Below are 24,124 nucleotides of genomic sequence, written 5' to 3'. Positions count from 1 at the left end.
TATATATATATATATACGTATATATATATGTGTGTGTATACGTATATATACGTGTATATATATGTGTGTGTGTGTATATATATACACACACACACATACACATATACACACACACAATGGCATATTATTCAACAATCAAAAAGAATGAAATCTTGCCATTTGCAACTACATGGGTGGAACTAGAGGGTACTATGCTAAGCGAAATTAGTCAGAGAAAGACAACTATCATATGACTTCACTCATATGAGGACTTTAAGATCCACAACAGATGAACACAAGGGAAGGGAAGCAAAAATAATATAAAACCAGGGAGGGGGACAAAACATCAGAGACTCTTAAATATGGAGAACAAACAGAAGGTTACTGGAGGGGTTGTGGGAGGGGGAATGAGCTAAATGGGTAAGGAGCATTAAGGAATCTACCCCTGAAATCAATGATGCAGTATATGCTATAATAACTTGGATGTAAATGAAAAAAAATTTTAAATAAAAAAAAATAAAAACAAATGAATGAAAAGTAATTAATGGAAAAAAAATCCATGAAAGAAATTGAAGATGACACAAATGAAAAGATATTCCATGCCCATGAATTGGAAGAACCAACATTATTTAAATGTTCATAAAGCAATCTACCCAAAACAATCTACAGATTTAATGCAATCACTATCAAAATACCAACATTTGTCACAGGACTAGAACAAACAATCCTAAAATTTGTATGGAACCACAAAAGACCCTGAAGAGCCAAAGCAATCCTGAGACAGAAAAACAAAGCTGGGAGTACCACAATTCCAGATTACAAATTATACCACAAAGCTGTAACCATAACAATATAGTACTGGCACAAAAACAGACACATAGATCGATGGAACAGAATAGAGAACAGATATAAACCCAAGCATAACTGGGTAGTTAAACCACAACAAAAAGAGATGAGAATATACAATGGAGAAAAGATAGGCTTTTCAACAAATGGTGCTGGGAAAAACTGGACAGCTACATATAAAACAAAACTGAAAACTAGACCATTTTCTTACACTATGCACAAAAATAAACTTAATATGGATTAAAGAGCTAAATATGAGACCTGAAACCATAAAACTCCTAGATAAAAACATTGGGAGTACTTTCTTTTACGTCAGCCTTAGCAACATTTTTCTAGGTATGTCTCCTCAGGCAAGAGAAACAAAAGCAAAATTTAACTACTTGGGACTGCACCAAAAAAAAAAAAAAAAAAAAGGGCTTTTCTACAGTAAAGGAAACTATCAACAAAAGCATAAGGCAACCTATGGATAGGAGAAGATATTTGCAAATAATACATCTGATAAGGGGTTAATATCTAAACTATATAAAGAACTTATAAAAGTTAACACACCAAAAAAATCCAATCAAAAAATGGGCACAAGACATCAACAGACATTTCTCCAAAGAATACATCCACGTGACTGACAGACACATGAAAAGATGTTCAACATCACTCATCATCAGCAAAATGCTAATGAAAACTACAATGAGGGGTGCCTGGGTGGCTCAGTCAGTTAAGCATCCGACTTTGGCTTGGGTCATGATCTCGCGGTTAGTGAGTTCAAGCCCCATGTCGGGCTCTGTGCTGACAGCTCAGAGTCTGGATCTTGCTTTGAATTCTGTGTGTGTGTGTCTCTCTCTCTGCCCTTCCCCCATTCATGCTCTGTCTCTCTATGTCTCTCAAAAATGAATGAATGTTTAAAAAATAATTAAAAAAAAAACTACAATGAGGTGTCACCTCACACCTGTCAGAAAGGCTAAAATCAAAAACCAAGGAAACAAGTGTTACAAGAATGTAGAAGAAAAGGAATCCTCTTGCCCTGTTGGTGGGAATGCAAACTGGTGCAGCCACCCTGGAAAACAATATGGAGGTTCCTCAAAAAATTAAAAACAATATTACTATATTATCCAATAATTCCACCACTGAGTATTTACCCAAAGAAAACAAAAACATGAATTCAAAGATATATCCTCCCCTATATTTACGGCAGCATCATTTGCAATAGACAAGATGTGGAAGCAAGTCAAGTATTTAAGTGTCTACTGACAAATGAATGGATAAAGAAGAGATGGTGTGTATGTGTGTGCACATACACTGGATTAGTACTCATCCATAAAAAAGAATGAGATCTTGACATTTGGAACAAACTGGATGGAGCCAGAGGATACTGTGTTAAGTGAAATAAGTTAGTCAGAGAAAGACAAGTAGAGTACGATTTCATTCATGCATGGAGTTTAAGAAACAAAACAAATGATCAGACAAAGAAAAAAGGGCAAATAAAAAAGCAGATTCTTAAATATAGAGAACAAACTGGTGGCTGCCAAAGGGGAGGTGGGTGGAGGGATAAGTGAAACAGATAAAGAGGATTAACAGTATACTTACTGTGATGAACACTGAGTAATTTATAGAATTGTTAAATCATTATATTACACAGCTGAAACTAATATAATAACACTATATGCTAATTATACTTCAATAAAAAAATTAAACAAAAAAACCCACAACAGGATTAAAACAGCATTAAAATTAAGAGATCTTGGAGGCCAGAAATTCAGGACAATACCTGAAATTGAGTGAAAAGGTGAGATTAACTGAGAGGTAAAAATTATTTGTATGAGAAAAACATTACAAAAATAAAAACTAATGTTAAAGATTAAAAAATAAAAGTGACTTAGCAGAGTTCTTGCTAAACCTGTGTTTTACAAAGAAGTGCACAGATGAGCCTAGGAGGAGGTTCAGGAGACTGACTAAAGCTTGGATCAGAAAAAGAATCTTTGTTGCCTTTAGGAAAAAAATTTTTTAAAAAATCTGTAACAAGAAATATGTATAATGGTAATATTAAGATGAAAAGAGCAGGACAGGAAAGTAAATAGGCTATGAGGAACTGGTAGGGAAATGTTGGCAGAGGTTGCCTAAGGCTGAAGGTGGAAACTAGGTTTGACAGTAAACAGGCATAGAAGTTTTTGAGGTGATGGAAATATTGTAAAACTGGATTTTAGTGATAGCAAATCACTTAACAAATGTAGTAAAAGTCATTATTATGCTCTACACTTATAATGGCTGATTTTGCAGTTCGAACACTGGATCTCAGTATATTTATTTTTTAAAAAGAAAAGAAGTATTTGCTATTTATCAATGAAAGATGGAGTTGTGAATTAAATTACTTTCCCCTCCTATTTAGGTAAATGAGACACCACAACATGAAAACAGCTTTCACTCTAAGAGATTTTTTTTTTTTTTTTTGAGACTGAAGAAAACATAATTACATTCTACATACAGAGTAGCCTAGAGAGAAATGTTACTGACAGAATGCGTTTCCATGGAGGGCTTGTGAGAGAATGTAAACAAATAAGCAGTATGGACTTGGGGACTTGGAATATCATATAATTTTTGATTATCGGAGCTAGTGTGTTAGACCTCAGATATGATATAGCCTAAATTCTTCTCCTAAAATAAGAAAAGAGAGATCCACAGAGATTAACTGACTTGCCTATCAACATCCCTATATATCAATATATATCAGAATAATACAAATTAAAACCACAGTGGGATTCCTTCACATACCCATTAGAAACAGCTGATATCAAATAAAAATTAACATATAATTCATATGAAATTCTACAAGAGGAAAAGAAAAAGTAACATAAGTTTGAAAAATAGAAAAGTAGGTGCCTTTGGAAAGAATGACTGACTGGAAAACAGCACAATTTTTGGAAGTGATGAAAATGTTCCAGATCGTATTAGAAATGGGGGGGTTATAGGAGTACATGCTTTTGTTAAAAGTCATCAATTTATTCACTTAACATTTATGCATTCCATTGTATGTAACAGACCACACACACACACACACACACACACACACACACACACACACACGAACTTACTAAATTCACATATCGTAGTTGTTTGGGTTAGCAATTATGGAACGTCTTCCTATATATTCTAAACTCAAGCAAACAGAGAACTAACGGACATGACACTTTTAAATAAATTTTAATATGGACACAATATTTCCATGAAACTGTTTAAGCTTGTTTGATCATTTCATTATTACTTCAGAATTCACAATTTTAGGGACATTAAATTGTTGTTTGTCTATGTAGTTGACATAGTCTAGATTTTAAAACACTGAAACAAAACATGTATGATTAAGTTTCTATTTAGGTAGAGCCACTTTTTTAACTTTTAATTTTCTGTTGTCTACATTCAAATTCAAAAAATATCTACTTTTAAAAATATATCATAAAGGATAATATATTTTAAAACTTTAAATAATTGCAATATGTATGCTCCCTTTTTTCCTACTTATCTTTGATAATAAAGGAAAGAAAAACATCTTTGTAATCAATAATCAGACTGAATTCTTTATACATTCTAGTATTATTCATGTATTAACTATTTGCATTCTTATAGAGTTTTATGTGTAGTATTAAGCTTACCCAATTAAGTAGCTTTTTAAAAGTTAACACAATTAAACCACCATGTTTTCAAGAATAATAAATTAAGCTTTCATTACTAAAGATGATCTCATAAAGCAATACCTTTGTAAAAGACATCAAAAGTTAAAATCAACTGTGTACTAAACAAAATGGAGATTTATTAGTATTTCTCAAAATAAAGATGTAATTATGTTAAACACTCCAGAAAGTGACAAAAATAGGTGTTCTAATTTTACTGAATTTTAATCTTGCTTCAGTATTAGATATTATTCACTAATATCAGAATTTCCTTCAAAAGCAACTGTTGCTATAATCGTTATTAAAATTATATATAAAAATAAAAGAACAGTTAAATATCTAAGAAAATAAAGGTTCAAAGAGTTCATAATTATGTTCCTTGTTTACATTTAATTCCTAAAGCTTCATCAGTTTGGATTTAGAATGCCAGACTTTCTTCTCTTTTGATGTGAACCCTGTTAAAGGAGTTAGGCAGCATTATTTCTTCAAGCCAAGAGTACAGGAAGTCCATATGTCTTCTGAGAAATCTTTGTATGCTGCTCTTTGTCTTTTATATTAAATCTAACATAACAATTAGTCAGATTTAATATCCTGGCAATGATTCCATAATACAACTTCCTATGAAGTGTGTCAGCCACTAACCATCATGGTTGGTGAGGGTGGGGGTTGGTGTTCAGTAACTTGGAGCGAGAACATAAAGGTTTATGAGGGTAAGTGAAACAGAGACTATGCCTTCAAGATGGTTATACTTTCAAGAGTGAAAAGCCAAGTTAAATATATACCAGAGAGAGTAACAGCCAAACTTGAAGAAAGCGGTATAACACAAAGGCTGTCAGCTGTCAGGGTGACACGAGAGGATACATTTTACCACATATAACTGAAAGAAATATTAAAATCCAAGTTTTAGAAATAGTCCTTTAGAATACAGTAATTCAATGGTACTAACCATTGACTCAGGAATACAAAACAAGTAAAACAAAAACCTAAAACTTATCCTTGTAATTGCTGATAGAGGCAAAGAATAAAAACAGAAGTTTGTACAGAAATGTCTTTGTACAGGAATGTCTGTTTTTAATACATTTGAAATTAGAAGACACAAATCATTTTAAAACTTGTAGTTGTTTCTAAGTTTTAATTCATAAGTATCCAAATAATATATATTTACACCATCACTTACAATCATGAAACTCCTACATGAGTATGCAAATTTTATCATTAAGAATTATTATGTGATAAATTGCACAAGAAATAATAAACTAACAAGTATGTAATCAAAATAAAATAATACATGCTATTTTTTTTAAGAAATCTATCAGCTGTAATCTCAACTGTTCTTAAAAAATAACACCAGGTTTCATTTTTTTAAGTAATTTAAAACAATCCATTTTCAGCAAACCGATGTCCTATGAATATAGTAACTGAAGTTGTAACTAATCTTAGCTTTACTCTCCAGTCTAATAAAATCTCTACGAGAAAACACCTTCTCAACTATGACACAGGCAATCTAATAAGCCTCCATCTATGTTAGAACAAAACAGGTAATTTAAAAACATCTGAGTAATCAAAGACTAATATTTGAAATACAAATCTGATAAATATAAATTCTTGCTGGTGTTCCAACAGCTTATGATACAATTAAATTTAGTTTCGGGGGGAACACTCAGAATCCAGATGTTTAAAATGGGAACTAAATAAAAGTGCTAATAATATTGTTAAGAGACCAAACAGACATCCTCATCTCATAACTAAAATGGTTAAATATCTATGTAATTTGCCATATACTCAAGGAGAATATAGTAATAAGCGTTTAATAGTGTGGACATAGCTATAAAAGTGAAATAGCTTCATAGATCATTTCCTACACTCAATGTGTCTGAGTAACAGCAACAATACGAGATAAAATTAAAGATGCTATTCAAGGCGACAATGGATTCTAGGGTTCTTAGTTTTAGAAACCTTTTTCCTCTCTCCTATCTCCCATTAAGTAATAAAATGTGTTACACTGAGTTTGCACAGTTAAAGTAAAATTTGAGGTCTAAAAATTTGGTCTTATTCTTAATTTGATAGTTTAATGAAGACTTAAAGAAAGGCCCACCTATATCTAAAAATCTATCTTTTGCAAGTCAAATATGATCAAGAAGAGGGATCACTTCATTTCTATTATTACACTGATGCATCAACTAACTAATCTCAAGTCTGTAGTTCCTATTTCCTTCCCTAATACACAGAAACAAATAATCCCCTATTCTTTAATGACATAAAAGCAATCCTCCTTTATTAAGGCTTTTAAATATTTTCACCAAATACTTCTATTTAATGACGAATTTGTTCTAGGAATAAATTGTAACAGTATACATTTTTTTAATTAATTCAGCAAAGAATAATCAGTAATTAGTTATTATGAAGTAGTCATTCATTTACCAAGCATTTACTGAGTATTAAATGTGCCAGAAATGTGGAAACAAAAACAAATACTAGATCACTGCGTGGGCCATAACTACCTAGAACAAAGAACATCCATTACAAAGAGATAAATGCCTAAAAACACTTCACAATTTCAAAACAGAATTTCATTTTGGTCTTAGCCCTCAGTAGCATAAAAAAAAATACATTTTAATTGGAAACTTCCCACATAATTTTTAATTAAATGTTAAAAGCAAATGGCAAAAAGGAAGCAGTATTTTTAAAAAATTTGTAAGATACTATAAACCATCCTTCTCTTTAAGACTTTGATCATTTTCAGATTCTTCATGTCTAGTGCAAATAGTTCAGTCTAATTATTTTAGAGAACATGTTTCAACAAATTCAAGTTTTCTGTCCCCCATATTCTAGAAATAATTAGATACAAAAACAGGACGTGCACATTTTCTGAAAAGCAAAAAATAAGCATGTATTATTACCGCAACATATTTACCAACTGGAACCCTTATTTCAGAGCCTGCATATATGTATCCTTTGTATTACTAAATAATACCACTATCCTACTATTTTATATGGAAAAAATAGGATCATTCAGTAGTTATTTATATAAGTCCCTAATGGAAAAGAGTATAATTTTGATCATGTACAATAGAGGGAAAAAACTGAGACACAGAAATGGTAAATTGTCAAAGACCTGAGAAAAACTTAGAGGCAAACTGAAAATAACAGTTGGAAACTAATATTACAGTTAACTGATTAACTGAACTCAATTTCCAATGATATTAAAAAATTCCACATGTAAATTCACATATACACATATACAATAACTGAAAAAGCAAGAAAATAATTAAGAAAGAATTTTTTATATAGCCTGAATTACATAGAGAAGTGTGGTTTCAAAATCAAAGCTGCTAAACAGCAGGTTCTAGTGAGTCATATACATTAGTTCAAAGGAACTTGAGAAAATATATTCAGCAAAAGACTATTAATTAAATTACTACCCAAGAAGTTTAATTTTATAAGAGAACCTAACAGACATAATAAGTTTAATGTATCTCTGACTAAGCACTGAAATATATCTTTGGGAAAAATAAAGTTTCATTTAAAATGTCTTAAAATTAAAGTTAAAAAATAGCATGTGTACACAATATTTAATACGCAACTTAATCATAAAAGTGTGAACCTTTGTGGGAATGATTTGCAAACAATAATGGTGCCAATTACAAAATAAAAGAGATGTTAAGGGAAATGGCAGATAATAGCTTATACGATTATCTTTTTAAAAAACACATGAAATTCTACATAAAATAAAATTCTTCTTTAACTCAAGAGCAACAGTGCTTAAATTGAATATGTATTTCTTTTTTACAGAAGATTCACATTATAACCATAAAACATTTTATGGCACTGCTTTATATCCAGCTTATTTTGTCCTCAAAAACATTACTATATAATATTTATAAAACATTTAATTCCCTCTTCATTACCTCTTTAAAACCTTTGCAGAAAAACTGTGATGTTATCTTCTTAACAAGGCAAAATCAAGGAAGAAGACTTTGTATATTCATTATTTCTAGAGTAACAAAAATATCTTTACCTTCCAGGAGACTTTCCACCAAATCCCAGACTCTGGCAAGTTATAATAATGCAATTAGGAAAGGAAATTTTATAGGAGAAACTAATTAAATAAGTGATAGGAAAGCCTAATACTATTTTAAAAATTTCAGCTATAAATGAAGTCTTGAAGATGGTGCCTACTTTTTTTTATGACAACTATGATATGATGTGTTGGACTTGCTCTTGCTATAAAGTGGTTTTTAAACTAAAAACTGAACATATAGCCTAGGTTCTTTCAAACACATGACCAAGCAAATAAAATAAATAGAAACCTGTAAAAATGTATAGGTCCTACAGCAAAAATGTCATGAATCAACTATCTTGAAAAAAATAAATAAGAGGGTTGATATTGACATAGGTTCAAATAATTAAAAACAGAATAACCAGCTCTCTATGTTTTAAACTATTGTTTCAAATTGATTATATCCCACAATACAACCCTCAACCCCAAGAGGAATTCCTCTAGACTGAATTTTTATTCATTATATAAGACTGTTTTATGGGATTTTTTTTCCTTTTATTTATTTTTACAGTTTTATGCACTCCATCATGTTATGCTTATGCTTGGGATTTCTTTATTCACATAAATCAGAAAATTATATTGTGGTCAGAATTATTCATGTGTATCTTCTGATACAGGAACTACTCTACCCTAAATTTAAATGAGTTTCATCTTCAGGAGAGTGCTCATGACATCTTACATGTACTACTTCAAAAATTACTGACCAAATATGATAGACCTTCTTAACTTTGTTGAAGCACTTTGCATTTCTTCACTGGAATTTTTATTTTCTCCTTATCTTCTTTAATGATAGAATAAAAAAAAAAACTCATAAAATTTAAAACTGCATGTTTTTGAGGAATGAAAACAAACAGAAATTTGATTTTTAATGACAAAAGACATCATTTTGGAAGCAAATATTTAAAATCATTTAATAGGACTAATATATGTTTCAACACCTTTTTCTTTTTGAAACACTTAATTTCTATGCCCTCAGTTAATTTCATAGTGTTTTATCAAAAAACAATTTTTAAAAGAAATCAGAAAGGGTTCCCTTAACATACCAAAAGACTCTTTGTTACTGTACTTTGAAAGAATGATACCTCTTTTAAATGAGGTTTCCTTTCGTGCCACCTACTCCTCCATCTCACCTAGGGTTTTAAATAAATTTCTTCATCTCAACAAAAGAAACAAAAGGTTAAAATTAACAGTCTCTGCACCCTCAGGAATAGCCACTGTGCAACATCAGCTGAGATTCCTGATTAGCATTATGTCTGATACAAAAAAAAAAGTACCAAATCAAAACAAAGAAACAAAGAAGAAAACAAAACAAAAAACAAAATCTACCTAGGCCATCTTTTCACTTTTCTTTATTTCATAAGAGAGAAGCATTTAACACATTCATTTTGATAAATGGTAAGGAAGTGCTATTGAAGCTCTTGTCAATAAACAAGTGTTGGTCTTAACATTATTACTAATAAATTTCAACTTTTATAATATGTAACAACTTAGTAATTTTGCTATTTTATGAGATAAAGTAATAATCTTAGTATTAAGTGTTTAAATCAAATTGTTTTTGTAGCCTCTATATACAGAGCACTGTCAAGTGCTCTTGTCAAGAGAAAATTGTTTCTTGTGTTCAAAATCCCGATTTTGAACTCTTAATTACATCTCAATCCAGAAAATAACCATGTGTGGCAGGTTAGTAAGAGAATGAAATGTTTCTGAACTACAGTTTCCACTAAATAAGATTTTAAGAAAGCCCTATACTGTGATTTTTCCCCCATTATATCTGTGATGAGAAAATGATGAAGATGGAACCTTAATGCCCTGAAGACAAAGTCTCAGCATCCCATTTACCTGACAAGATTTTCATTGTCTCCAGTTCCCTTGCAAGTTGCACATTCAGTTCGCAAATCTTCAGCCTTAGGCTTCTTTTGTAACACAGACTGCCTTTGCCTTCTCTCTCTAGGAATTCTTTCCTGCCATACAAGAGAAAACAAAACAAAACAAAACATAAAACAAAATCTGGATATGAGGAAAAAAGAAATAATTTAAGCAAGAAAGTTTTTCAAAGTTTAGACTGTGTAAAAAATGCTTAACTTATTCCAACCTCATGTTTTTCTTCCTCAGGAATGAAGCTTCGTTTTCGTCCTCTGGTTCTCTAAGAAAAAAAAGATGCCACAGAAATATCTAATGTTTAATTAATAATAATAAAAAAATACTCTCTGTTAAATGTTACTGCTTAAGTTAAGGACTTGGAAAATTAGTATTTCTAATTAATACTGTATTCCTCTAGCAATATTTTGTTAACAATTTATCTATGAGAGATAAAAACATAACACATTAAATGTACTTTACAAGTTCTTTACTTTTAAATTACACAACTTTCTGATAGGAAAAATAAGTTCTCCAAAATCAGAATGATTTTTTTCAACACTTTATACATGTCACACAATTATGATTTATCTAGAGCATTTCAATTTTCATAACTTATATGCTTCTATACCTGAGATGCTACACCTGGACTCCTCCTACTTCTAGTATTCTCATGTGTGTACATACATGTTTGTATAATATAAAGAATTTCTAACTGTCATAAAAAAAGTGGGAGTAAAAGATCTCAGATGTCCCCAAATCCTAGGTGAAATAAAACATGGTATAAATTACTTACTTTAAACGAATTTAGTTGAAAGTTTACATCAATTATTTCACAACATATTTACTATTACAAAGATGACCTCTACATGTTCAAAAATAATATATGGGGTGCCTGGGTGGCTCAGTCGGTTAAGTGTCTGACTTTGGCTCAGGTCATGATCTCACAGGTCATGAGTTCAAGCCCATTATCGGGCTCTATGCCACCAGCTCAGCGCCTGGAGCCTGCTTCAGATTCTGTGTCTGTCTCTCTGCTCCTTCCCTGCTCACACTCTCTCTCAAAAATAAACATTAAAAATTTTTTTAATAAAAAAGTAATATAAATACAATGGTATTTGCAGCCAATATGTTAAAAATCTTTATTCACATAGGACAGCCTCCTGTAGATGTGTAATCCCCATGTTCAGACCACAGCTCTTTAGAGAGACTAAAAGAGAATGGAGGCACCATTCCCACAAATTATTTTGCCTGACTGTTGAGATCAAGGAACATTCCCAAATTAGAACAGGTACCAATAATTCTAAACAGAAATGATGTCCAATACATTGATGTCTTCCTAAATTACTCTCATTTCAATTCTTCATAAAACTGAGTCCACTGTCATTTAATAACATTGCCAATTGCATACTGTTTAATCTACCCCTAGATAACCAAGCATTGACTAAATTAGTTATTCAAAGGAAGTAAATTTATAAACTATATGTACTGCTAATCAGGATGTTCTAATTACATTATGGAATAAGTTAGAAAAAGACTATATCCAGGAAAAGGCTTTAAATGCAGGCCCTACACATTAAGGAGGGCACTTGCTGCCATGAACACTGGGTGTTGTATGTAAGTGATGAATCATTAAATTCTATTCTGAATTCTATTCTGAAACTAGTATTAGGCTATATGTTAACCAACTTGGATTTAAATAAAATTTAAAAAAAAAGAAAAACGAAAACACACAAAAATATATTTTCTCCACACATATACACAAAAAAAGAAAAAATCTTTGAAGTTACTGACTGAATTTACTGCCAGAGTCAATGAATTATTCACCTTTGTAAACTCTGGTACACAGGAAGCAAAGTATCTGGTACTAAGTAAGCACTAAATAAACAGTGGTTGAATAATGCATGGATAAAAAAATTTAAGATAGATAAAATAATTAAGAGTAGGACCTACATATATTCATTCTTACTTCCAAAAAACAGTACTGAGCCTTGCTCCTCAAAATATCAGTCATGGCCCATAAATGCTGGCATCCCCTGGGAGCTTGCCAGAAATGTAGAAGCTCATGCTCACTTCGACATACTGAATTAGAGTCTGCCCTTTAACAAGATCCGCAAGCAAATTATACACACATTAAAGTTTGAGAACATCAGTATGAAGAGTCCTTAATACTGACACTTATCCAGGTTTCACCTATAACCTTGAAGCTAGCTCTTTACATATTCATCTTTCCTTTCTGTGACATTCCTGTTCTTTATGCTTTAATTTCTGTCCTCTGACACAATTCATCACAAAACTGGTAAAAGCCTTGTCCTATTCATCTTTCTTGATTTAATTAAAAATAATACAACATGTACTACATTAAAGCTCAATAAATTTGTTTTAATCAAATAAGTGGGTAGATTGAAACTCATAATTATACTAGATAATACAAATGATAAAACAACTGACAAAAAGGATAAATTACTGTTCCCTTCTCTACTGATCTATTTTTAATTTGCATAATTTATGCAATAAGGTCATTTCAATAAGGTGATCCAAATAACCAATATCAAAGGGGAAATATTGAAATTACTCATTTGAGTCCCATAACATCTAAGAATCCCCAAAAGGCCTTCACACATTCCCCTATTTTTCTTCATTCAACTCATCTTTAGGTAATGAAGTAGCAATTCAGTTTGTTTCTTTATGTAGTAGTAAACTGCTACCAGTAATTGGGGTTCTTTTTTTGCATAGAAGTCAACTACTACCAGGTTTTTAAATTATCTAACCATTGAATTAATTTTTGAAATATATATGTGAATGTCCTAAGTTCATGTTTGCAATTCTTTTGAAGATATACAATAATTTAACATTTCTGATTAATACTTTAAATCCTTAAACCTCTCATATGATTGTATCAATTGCAAGTTTTTCATACCCACACTGTAATTAATATCATAAGGCATAAAGCCAGGAGGTATACCATCACACAATGGCATAGTTGTATTTCTCAATAAATTTCTTATTTAACCATGTATATGTCTTATGAAAGTGCTATTTTTTTCAAGTTTATTTAATTGTTTTGAGAGAGAGAGAGAGAGCATCAGAGAGAGGGAGAGACAGAATCCCAAGCAGGCTCCGCACTTCCAGCGCAGCGCCCGATACAGGGCTCGATCCCACGAACCATGAGATCACGACCTAACCAGGAATCAAGAGTCAGATTCCACCCAGGCTATTTTTTTAAAGTGCTATTTTTTAAAATGTTTATTTACTTATTTCTGACGGGGGGGGGGGGGAGAAAGAAAAAGAGAGGGAGTGCGCACACGCACATGTGTGCATAAGTCGGGGGTGGGCATAGAGAGAGAGAGGGAAACACAGAATCCAAAGCAGGCTCCATGTTCCAAGCTGTCAGCACAGAGCCAGACGAGGGGCTAGAACTCAGGAACAATGAGATCATGACCTGAGTTGAAGTCAAATGCTTAATGGACTGAGACACCCAGGCACTGCAAAGTGCTATTTTTAAAATGAATATATTTATAATTACCCAAAAGAGTCATTTTAAATTAAGTATACTTATTACCAAATGGTAATCTTTGATGTATTCCTGTGGTAATTTTAAATAACAAAACACAAGTAACATAAAAAATTTCCAGCCAGGAAAAAAAAAGAAGTGTTATAAACAAGATGAAATTATAGCATCTTAGAGCTCTGAAAAAGCAGTCCAAAGAAGTGACTTGATGATTACACAGCTGATAACTGACAAAGGCAAACTTCAAACTCAGGTACATCAACTCTTAATTCAGTAATTTTTCTTGCATGGCAATCCAAGGTTAATAGTATAATCCCAAGTAGAAATGAGTAAAATTATTACAAGAAAGCAAATCTCTTATTTCCACTTGAATACTTAAATAAATTATAACAGTGTGATGCCTAAAGGAAAAATTCTTGTATTTTGAAACAAGTAGAAACTTCCTTCCAATGAAGAGGAGACTTCAATACCTTAAAATGACACTATAATCTACCCAACTTGGCATTCTATACAGTACAATGACTAATAGAATCCAGTACCAAAGTAAAGTACAGCAATCTTCTTTTTTTGACATTTATCACACCAGTAATATTAAAAAAAAAATTAATCCAAACACAGTTTTTTGCAATACCAAGTCCTCCAACTAGGGAAATACTGGAAATTGTTTTTTGCCCCCTAGGTTTTTTTTTTAATATTTATTTATTTTGAGGGAGATAACGCATGCATGTACACATGGGATAGGAGCAGATAGAGAGGGAAAGAGTTTTCTTTTCCTAGTTTTAATGAAGTGGCAGCCACTGTAATAATGACAATTCATAACTGCCTACAATCGCAACAGATAAGATATCTTAAACATGGTGTCCCTGAAAGAATCAGAAAATGTATGGGTAAGAGTTAAAAAGGGAGAAATGATGCAAAAAGGAATAACAAAAACATGTTTAACTCATGCAACAAATTTCAATTATCCAAAAGCTTGCTCTATCTTAGATATATAGAAATATTCATAACTGGGTGGTCATTTCATGATATATATACATTGAGGCTGATGTTATTTTAGAAGCATAATAATAATAATAATAATAATATGCAGGGTGAAAACAGCATGTGGAAGAAGGAAGAATTTTATTTAAAAAGTATATGCTTTAGAACTTAACACAGATACATTATCTAGAATTCCCAATGATAGAGGGTTCAATTGCAAATTTTTTTCTTTGAACCTCACTCCAAATCTTGACATATTTCTGGTTTTTTTCTGTGTTGTTATTTTGTTAGAATTTTATTATTACCTAGGGAACAATGACAATCTGAGTTGCATAGATCACATCTACCTAGCTCTTTATCTGCCTCTGGTACATTTTTTCATTTTTTTTTTAAATGTTTATTAATTTTGAGAGAGAGAGAGAGAGAGAGAGAGAGAGCGAGCGCACAAGCAGGGGAGGAGCAGAAAGAGAGGGAGACACAGAATCTGAAACAAGCTCCAGGCTCTGAGCTGTCAGCACAGAGCCTGACGCGGGGCTCAAACTCACAAACCATGAGATCATAACCTGAGCTGAAGCTGGACGCTCAACTGACTGAGCCACCCAGGCGCCCCAGTACATTGAAAACAGAAGGTGATAAAATATCCACAAAGAGAGTGTGCCATGGTATTACAGACAATGTATCTAAGTTAAAAAGGAATAAAGTATTTTTACCTACCAAGCATCATTTTAATAGTTTATTCATCCGAAAGATATAATTAAATGTTTCAGTAATTTCACTAACATTTGGACTAGAAAACATGCAACAAATTTTAATTAATTCTTTAGCACTGGGGTTATTTTAATTTACAATGAAGCTACATTCATGATGATTTTCACAAGGTTAGAATGATTCATTTGACAAATGAACTAAATTTCAAACTAACAGACAGTACCTCAACATCTTTGATATCACTAAGATGGGTTTCACATATTCATTTGTGTGTTTTCTCTAAATTTAACATGTATCTTTTTTTCACAATTAATAAACTAGCTATATGTGGTTAGAAGAAACATAAGGAATGCCTCCCTGTGTAATTTCTACATAAAAAGAGAAAATGGTTATTCGTGAACAAAATTCTAAATTCAATGTTAATTAGGACAATCAGGTCAAACCTTGAAAACCTGTTAAGCTAAAATTCGGATTTATGCTGAGGAATCAATGCCAGCAACTGTGTGGCAGTTGTACAAAATCGTTCAATATAATTTTTTTAATTTTTCAAAATAAATTTATGTAACAAAATTCCTTAAAAAATAAGTATATGTTTTCCAGTCATAAAACAATATATTGAAAACAATTACTTATTAAAGCTCATATGATATTCAAAATAAAATAAAAACTATATACGTATCAACAAGCACCATCTGTTTCTACTGGCTACTGGCACATAACAGATGGAATGGTGATCACCAAAAGTGAGTTTTCCCCCTTCTTGTCAGTTGGCTATGGAGTTTATTTTTATCTAATTTAATTTTAATGGGGTTAGGAAAATATGTAGAATGAAACTATGACTGATTTTTCTTAACACTATAAATTAAAATAACCACACGCCTAATTAAAAGTAGAAAACAAATTATACATTGTACAAATTAATAAATAAGGATCTATAAAATCGTTCTCATGAATGGTGGTATATTCAAAATAAGTAAACTCCTGAAGCTCTGACTATTCTTTGTTGTTATTCTACATTCCAGGAAGTAAATAAAAATTACAGATTTCCAACAGGCAAAAAAAAAAAAGCACAGCATGAGTCTTTGGGCTCTGAATAGATTATCTGAGCTAAGGATACCCATAGTAGATCCCTTCCAAGTAAGCCAAAGTGAGTTACATACAGTCAGTTCAACACAAAACTTTCTGCCAGGGTTTTTTCTAAGGATCTTTAACAAACAGAGGCTATACAATCTGTTTAGTACTTCAGAGGTCACTTTAAGTCTAATAAGAGACTCAATCTCTGATATCTAAAGCCTCAATACATAACCCTTTATTTCCAGAACTGTAATAATTTAATTTAAAAAGTATAAAGATGACAAGTAAGTTAAGACACAATGCACAGTAATCTTTAGTCATTTCAATAGGGCTGAGTCCACATGTTTCTGTTTCCACTTAAATTAGCATCAAGAATTACACACACACACACACACACACACACACACACACAGATATAAACAGACAAAAAAACATATTCTGGTTTTTCAAATTCTTAGGATATAGGTTCTAACGTTGTTAAATAGGCTACTATTTTGCATGTGTAAAATTAGTTTAAAAACAAATGTAATGAAAGAACATTCTAGGATATTTGATTATCTCTCGAATGAAGAATGCCACTTGAAACAGGCTATTGACTTCAGACTTTAAGTTAGATGGAAAACAGTTTAACCAGGTGCTTAAGTTTTTTTTTTTTTTTTCAAAATAATGATCTATAACAAAAGGTGCCCCCGAAAAACAATATGCTTTTAGTCGAAGTTGCTAAAAAGTACTTGGACTTTTTAATGCATTTATTTTCCAAAAAAGGAGATCTATAAAACAAAATAAAATGTATGAGATAGGAAAGATGAGACAACTTCAAAGAGAGTAGAAAATGATGCATGTGTGTAAAAGACTATGAGAAGATAGGTCCCAATAAGTCCTTTGGCACTTGTATAAAAAGATGAAAAGTCACTAGATAATATAAAGTATAGAGAAAATGAAAAGAAAATCTGAACGCTTTCAAGTTACATTAAAGTTATAAGAAAATATGCCAAAAAAGTACAAACATCAATTTTAAACTAACTTCAAAAGGGACATAGGTAAGCTAATTTATATTTTCTTCAAAAGCAATTACCTTGCCTAAAAGCAAATGAAAAGTTTCCACATAAAAAAATAATGCAGAGAAAATGTCTACATAACAAGGTACTTACACAAAAGTAGCCCAGGCAGCCTTTGAGTAATTACATAGTTTCACCAATGAAATACAATTAATATATAAGGAGAAACGGACTAATTCCCTTCTAACCAATAAAGGACTAGAAAAAAAAAGACTCTTCCAAAGTACACTAGCTTCAGGTGCATAGCTATTTTGAAAGATGGAAAAAATTCATTTGTGAAATACTCTGTAAGTACCCGCTGTGAACCAAACCCTGTAGAAGTAGATAATACACCTAAAGTAGTTGCCAGGACAGCTCCTATTCTCTTGGGATTTCAGGTCCACTAGTCTACAGATCTTGCTCAGATCTTTCAAAATCTCAACTATAATCAAAATTGTTCCTGAATTTAGAGTAAGTACTTTTTAATACAGTTAATATAATATAAAACTCTACATTCACCTTAAAGATGGGTATAGGGAAAAAAAAAAAAAAAGATGGGTTAAAAAAATGCCTAACAACAAAAAATTCTCAAAAAAAAAAAAAATGTAACTGGCAACTCTCAGGCAGGAATGGAAAAGGAAAGAATTCATTCAGACTGGCAAAAGGATGAAAAATATCAAGGATGGTAGCAAAAGCATTACTAAAATGATTAAACATAGTATCCAACTAAGATATTGGAATTTTAAGTGAAGGCAAGAGGTATGTGGGTAACTAGGACACTGTATAATTGTGACAAAAAAATGGCTATTGGACTAGGAATGTTAAAAAGGACCCATGACATAGTGAGGTCAAAGGAATTAGGATTTAATCATGATTATTTCACATACATCTTAAAATTAAAATCCAGTATTATTTCATATAATCCCATCTCTGTACCCATTTGGAAAACTCTTCATAAATATCCCTGATAGTCATATAGCTTCAACTATACCCAAGAACAAGGAAGCACGTTTTCATAGTAAGATAATTCTAATTGTTGTTGGTACCAGTTTTACTGTCTGAACTTATCCTAGCATTCAAGTAACAAAAGTTTAAATATTTAAAAATAAGTTGCCAGATCTCTATTATATAAAGGGTCTCTGTCCATTTATTAAACTAATAACATAAAAACAAAAATTACAATTGTGATAAGGACAGCAAAAGAAAACAGTGCTATGGGAATAATCTTCAATTATTCCTCAGAGTATCCTTCTGGAATTTGACTATAATATCACATTGGATTTTGCTTTCTTAGCTCATATGAACTAAAATTAGGGATGAGGGCAATAATAGATTATTTAAAGCTGTACAACAGATGTGTAATCTCAGTCATTTTTCATTTGCTTAAGAGTCCAACTAGAAACATCATTTTAGCCATGTTACATAGCACAGATAAAAGAGAGGGAAAAGGTGCTGCATCATTCTTTTCTTTTTAAAATATCATCAGTGTCATTAGCCAGCAAAGAATGCAAATCAAAACCATGAGATACCACTTCACGCCCACTAGGATGACTATATAAGGACACAAATAAATGTTAAGTATGTTAAAAAAAAAACAAAACAAAACTAGGGTCCTCATACACTGCTGGTGAGAACAGAAAATAGTATGGCCAGTTTAAAAGCAGTTTCTCAAATGTTCAAATCAGAGTTATCCTAGGACCCAGCAATTCCACTCCTAGCAATACAACTAAGATAAGTGAAATCTCACGTTCACAACAAGGCCTGTATGTGAATATTCATAGCAGTATGATTTATAACAGCCAAAAAGTGAAAAACAAAACAAACCCACATATATCCATCAAGTAACAGATGAATAGATAAATTTAAAAATCCAGTATATCCATATAATGGAATATTACACAAAAATCGTAAGAAATGAAGTATCATACATACCATAACATGAGTAAGTCCTAAAATATTATGGTAGGTGAAAAAAATGCTGTCATAAAACACCACATATTATTCCCTTTATAAGGAATGTCCAAAATAGGTAAATATACAGTGACAGAAAGTAGATTAGGAGTTGCCCAGGGCGTGTGGCTAGGAGAATGGAGAATAGCGTCACTGGTAATGGGTATAGGAATTTTGGTGGGAATGGGGGTGCGGGGAGGAGTAGAGCAATAAAAACGTTCTAAAATTAGGGGCGCCTGGGTGGCTCAGTCAGTTCAGTGTCTGACTTCAGCCCAGGTCATGATCTCGCAGTTCACAAGTTCGAGCCCCGCGTTGGGCTCTGTGCTGACAGCTCAGAGTCTGGAGCCTGCTTTGGATTCTGTGTCTCCCTCTCTCTCTGCCCCTCCCCAGCTTGCTCTCTCTCTCTCTCTCTCTCTCTCTCAAAAATAAATATAAACATTAAAAAAAAAAGTTCTAAAATTACTTGTGGTAATGGCTGGACAATTCCATGAATTTACCAAAAACCACTAAATTACAACATTAAATGAATGAATTGTATGGTATGTGAATTACAGCTCAATAAAAGTTATAAAAAAAATCAGCCATAAGTTGATCATTTTTAATTGTAGCAAACTTTAAAGAATAATGAACCAATTTTCCATTACTGCTTAAATGATTTTATATTTAACTTACATCTAAATAAAGCAAAAATGCCTTTCAAAATCATTTCAATAGCCATCAAGGTTGAAAAAACTAATTAAGCACTACAAAATTCATCTACTGACTCTACATCATTTACGCCTTTTAAGTACTTATGTGATTTAGACTGGGATCACATGGATAACCCTGGTTAATCTTCCTATCTCCAGATCCATAACTAAATTTAATCATACCTGCAAAGTTCCTTTGCTATGTAAGGGAACATATTTACAAGGTCTGAGGATTAGGACGTGGACATTTTTGGAGGGCCATTATTCCACTTACCACACTAGAAATCAAATGTATACACAAACACATTTATTAAAGCTATCATCCTATAGATGGAGATGAGGCATTAACAATGACTATTTGAAAAAAATACAAGTAACACTTAAAAAACAAAATCCTGAAGTAAGTAACAATCACACAAACTATATAGATAAGAAATAAAATGCTACTTTGGTTTAAAATTCAGCAACATAAAGGTATAAGGGATTTCACTCCCTCCCTATGCTGTCAAGAGATTACTCCTCTCCCACCAGACACAGGGGGCATATCCTCTGGAGAAAAAAAACTAAACAGACTCAGGACAATGGATTATCAGGCACAGAGCAGCGAACAGTGAGACAGCAAAACAGAAACCAGAAGGTTTAAATGGAATTCTGTTTCTGAACTGTGAGACCTTTAGCCCTTTTTTCCTTACCTGTCCAGGAGTCTGGCAGTTAAAATTATACCTACCAGTTAAGAGATAAGAGAATAGTTCTACTGAACTGATGTAGAAAACATCTACAGATACTGACATTTAAGGTGTTCTCAAAGAATACGTCCCCAGATCATAAAATCACAGCTATAGGGAAAACGGCTTAAATTTAATTACCATATATATACACACACACACACACACACACACACACACACACACACACACACACATATGGACATCAAAGGATCCCCAGGCATCTGAAAGCTTCAACATGAAAGAGACAAACACAAACAGAAATAAGGATCCCAGAGGAAACAAAGACAATGAAGGATACAAAAGAAAACTGAAAAGTAATTACAATAAATATTCCTAAAGAGATAAAAGAAGTTTTTGCCATCATGAAATAAGAACATGTTATTAAAAGAAAAGGAACAATGAAGGTACATACACATCCCAAATCAGAAATTTAGTAAAACAGTTGGAATATAAAGTTGAGAAAATCTCCCAGAAATTTAAAAGAAAAAAAGAAAGAAATGAATATTATGATTAAAAAAAAAAAAAAATCAGAGATCCAATCTAGGAGCACTAAAATACAATTAGTGGAAGTTCCAGAAAAAGAAAATAGAAAAAGAGAAGGATAAAAATTACCAAAGAAATAATAAAAATTCATTTCTCAGAACTAAAATACATGAGTATTTTAAACAGAAAGGGTTCAGTGAGCTCCCAGAAATGAATAAAAATATACCATACCAAAGAAGATACTGAATCATACCACTGAATACAATGGAAAAAGATAAAAAAGCCGGGGAGATACAAGACAGGGGGGAAAAAAAAGAGTTACAAAAGCAGAAAGCAATACTTATAGCCAGGAGTCAGTCAAGTGATACCTTTTTTTTAAAAAAAAAATGTAGTGGCGCCTGGGTGGCTCAGTCAGTTAAGCGTCGGACTTCAGCTAAGGTCGCGATCTCGCGGTCCGTGAGTTCGAGCCCCGCATCGGGCTCTGGGCTGATGGCTCAGAGCCTGGAGCCTGCTTCAGATTCTGTGTCTCCCTCTCTCTCTGCCCCTCCCCCGTTCATGCTCTTTCTCTGTCTCAAAAATAAATAAACGTTTAAAAAAAATTTTTTTTAAAATGTAATATTTTATGCACAGCCATATTACTATTGAAGTGTAGTTTTTTTTTTTTTTAATTTTCAAGTATGTAAGATCTCAAAAATTTACTTCTCACTAACCTTTACTAAGTTATTGAAGAAGTTGCCCCATCAAAATAAGGGAATAAATAGAAAAAAAAGTTTTTTTAATGCAAACAACAAAATATTCTACCTATGGGGGTTAAAAGGAAGTCCCATGATGATGAAACAAAGTCCAAGGATGAAAAACAAACTCAGATGAGAGCTGGAGGAGAAAGGGCTCCAGAGGAAAAATCCAAGATTTTTTTTTTTATTTGATATGGCTGACCAAATAATGCACATATTGTGCATTAGAAATATTTTGGGCGCCTGGGTGGCTCAGTCAGATGAGCATCCGACTTCGGCTCTGGTCATGATCTCACAGATTGTGGGTTAGAACCCCGTGTTGGGCTCTGTGCTGACAGTTTGCTCAGAGCCTGGAGCCTGCTTCAGATTATGTGTCTCCCTCTCTCTCTGCCCATCCCCCCATCACTCTGTGTCTCTGTCTCTCAAAAATAAATAAATGTTAAAAAAAAAAAAAGGATTTTACAAAGAAGTGGAAGATTGTAGCAAGAGTTGCTTTTAGATTCAAAGAAACTAAATAAATTGAAAAACAATGGAAGGCAAAGGAAGTCATTTTTAAAACTCTATTCATGCCTTCCTTTAAAAATAAACTAAATGAATGAGAATCCTTAAAATTTAATTCATCAGTGGGATAGTCAGTGTATTGTTTCCTTCAGTGTCTGCCTCACCCTGCCTACTCAGCCTTATAACAGCAATAGGGTAAAAAGTGTTCATAAAGTGAGAAAGCATGTTTCTATTATTGTTAAACAATATTTTATCTTTGGGATGTTACTATCATAAAGAAGTCAGTATAAAATTGGCTAGGTAAAACAATCAAATGTCACTTTGAAAATAGAGCAAAAGGAAAATTTCAAAAACATAAAATCTTGGAAGCAAGTCAACAGACACATCTCATGGCCCATTTGTTGAAAAGTGTCTCCTGGAAGCATTCATAAAGACAACCAATAATTATAATAAAGGTAATTTCCAGAAAGGGAAAATAAAAAAAAATAACAATAAATATGGTCTTTAAAAATACAACAACTTTTATTACATGTCATGAAGCCTAATTACAAAGTACTACCTTCCCTAGATTCTTTGAATATCAATGTACTTTAACTCTCTAATCAATTAAACAGTGTTAAGGATAAAATAATAAATGCAAATGTGAATTTTAGTTGTAGAAAAGACTGCAGATTATTTAACATATTTTATAAATGAGGATACTGAGTACAACAAGGTATAAATTGAAGTACTTCTCCAAGGCCACACAAAGGGTTATTGGTGGAGTATGAACTACAATTCAAATCTACTATGTGCCAGTCCAGGTACTTTCCACCCCACATTATGCTATCTTACAGGTTTTGATGTTATCTAAAACACTCAAGAATTTGATTTTTATACCATCTTCTACTTTTTTTTTTAATGTTTATTTATTTTTGAGAGAGAGAAAAAGAGACAGACGGAGGAGCAGAGAGAGAGGGACACAGAGGATCTGAAGCAGGCTCTGCGTTGACAGCAATGACATTTAACAGACCAAGCCACCCAGGCACCCCTACCATCCTCTACTTTTTAAAGGGGATGATGCTACCAAAAAAAAAAAAAAAAAAAAAAAAAAAAAGTCTAGAGAGGAAAATATGATTATATTTTAAATGGATAGTTACTTTCTAAAGCATAATTATAAGTCATATCCATAAACAAGGTATTTCTAATTGAATAAACAGAGGAGCTATTTAAATTTTAAAAATTCTTAAATCAATCAATACATCAGAATTTCCTTAGCACAGAAATAATTAGAAGAGAAATGAAGTTTCCTAAAAAAAAATCTGTACCTATTTATCTAAAAAAATAAAATAGT

The 24,124-nt window shown here is 32.2% G+C and overlaps 1 protein-coding gene across 4 annotated transcripts in view; it reads right to left on the bottom strand.

Moving 5' to 3' along the window:
• The window catches only part of PHF14 (PHD finger protein 14), a 209,249-nt gene that overhangs the window by 102,466 nt on the left and 82,659 nt on the right, over positions 1-24,124 (bottom strand). For all 4 annotated transcript variants that reach the window (XR_007460008.1, XM_049641549.1, XM_049641550.1 and 1 more), the window contains exons 15-16: positions 10,634-10,684; positions 10,381-10,502 (exon numbers count right to left, since the gene is read on the bottom strand). Coding sequence is in view for 3 of the 4 variants with exons in the window: in XM_049641549.1 (XP_049497506.1) it covers positions 10,381-10,502; positions 10,634-10,684 (173 nt within the window). In the remaining variant the exon portion in view is untranslated. The remainder of the gene's footprint in view (positions 1-10,380; positions 10,503-10,633; positions 10,685-24,124) is intronic.

This window comes from Panthera uncia, chromosome A2 (assembly GCF_023721935.1).
Source record: "Panthera uncia isolate 11264 chromosome A2, Puncia_PCG_1.0, whole genome shotgun sequence".
In the NCBI taxonomy this organism is placed as follows: Eukaryota; Metazoa; Chordata; class Mammalia; order Carnivora; family Felidae; genus Panthera; species Panthera uncia.
Note: the sequence above shows the minus strand (reverse complement) of the source record. Positions and strands in the feature narration are given on the sequence as shown.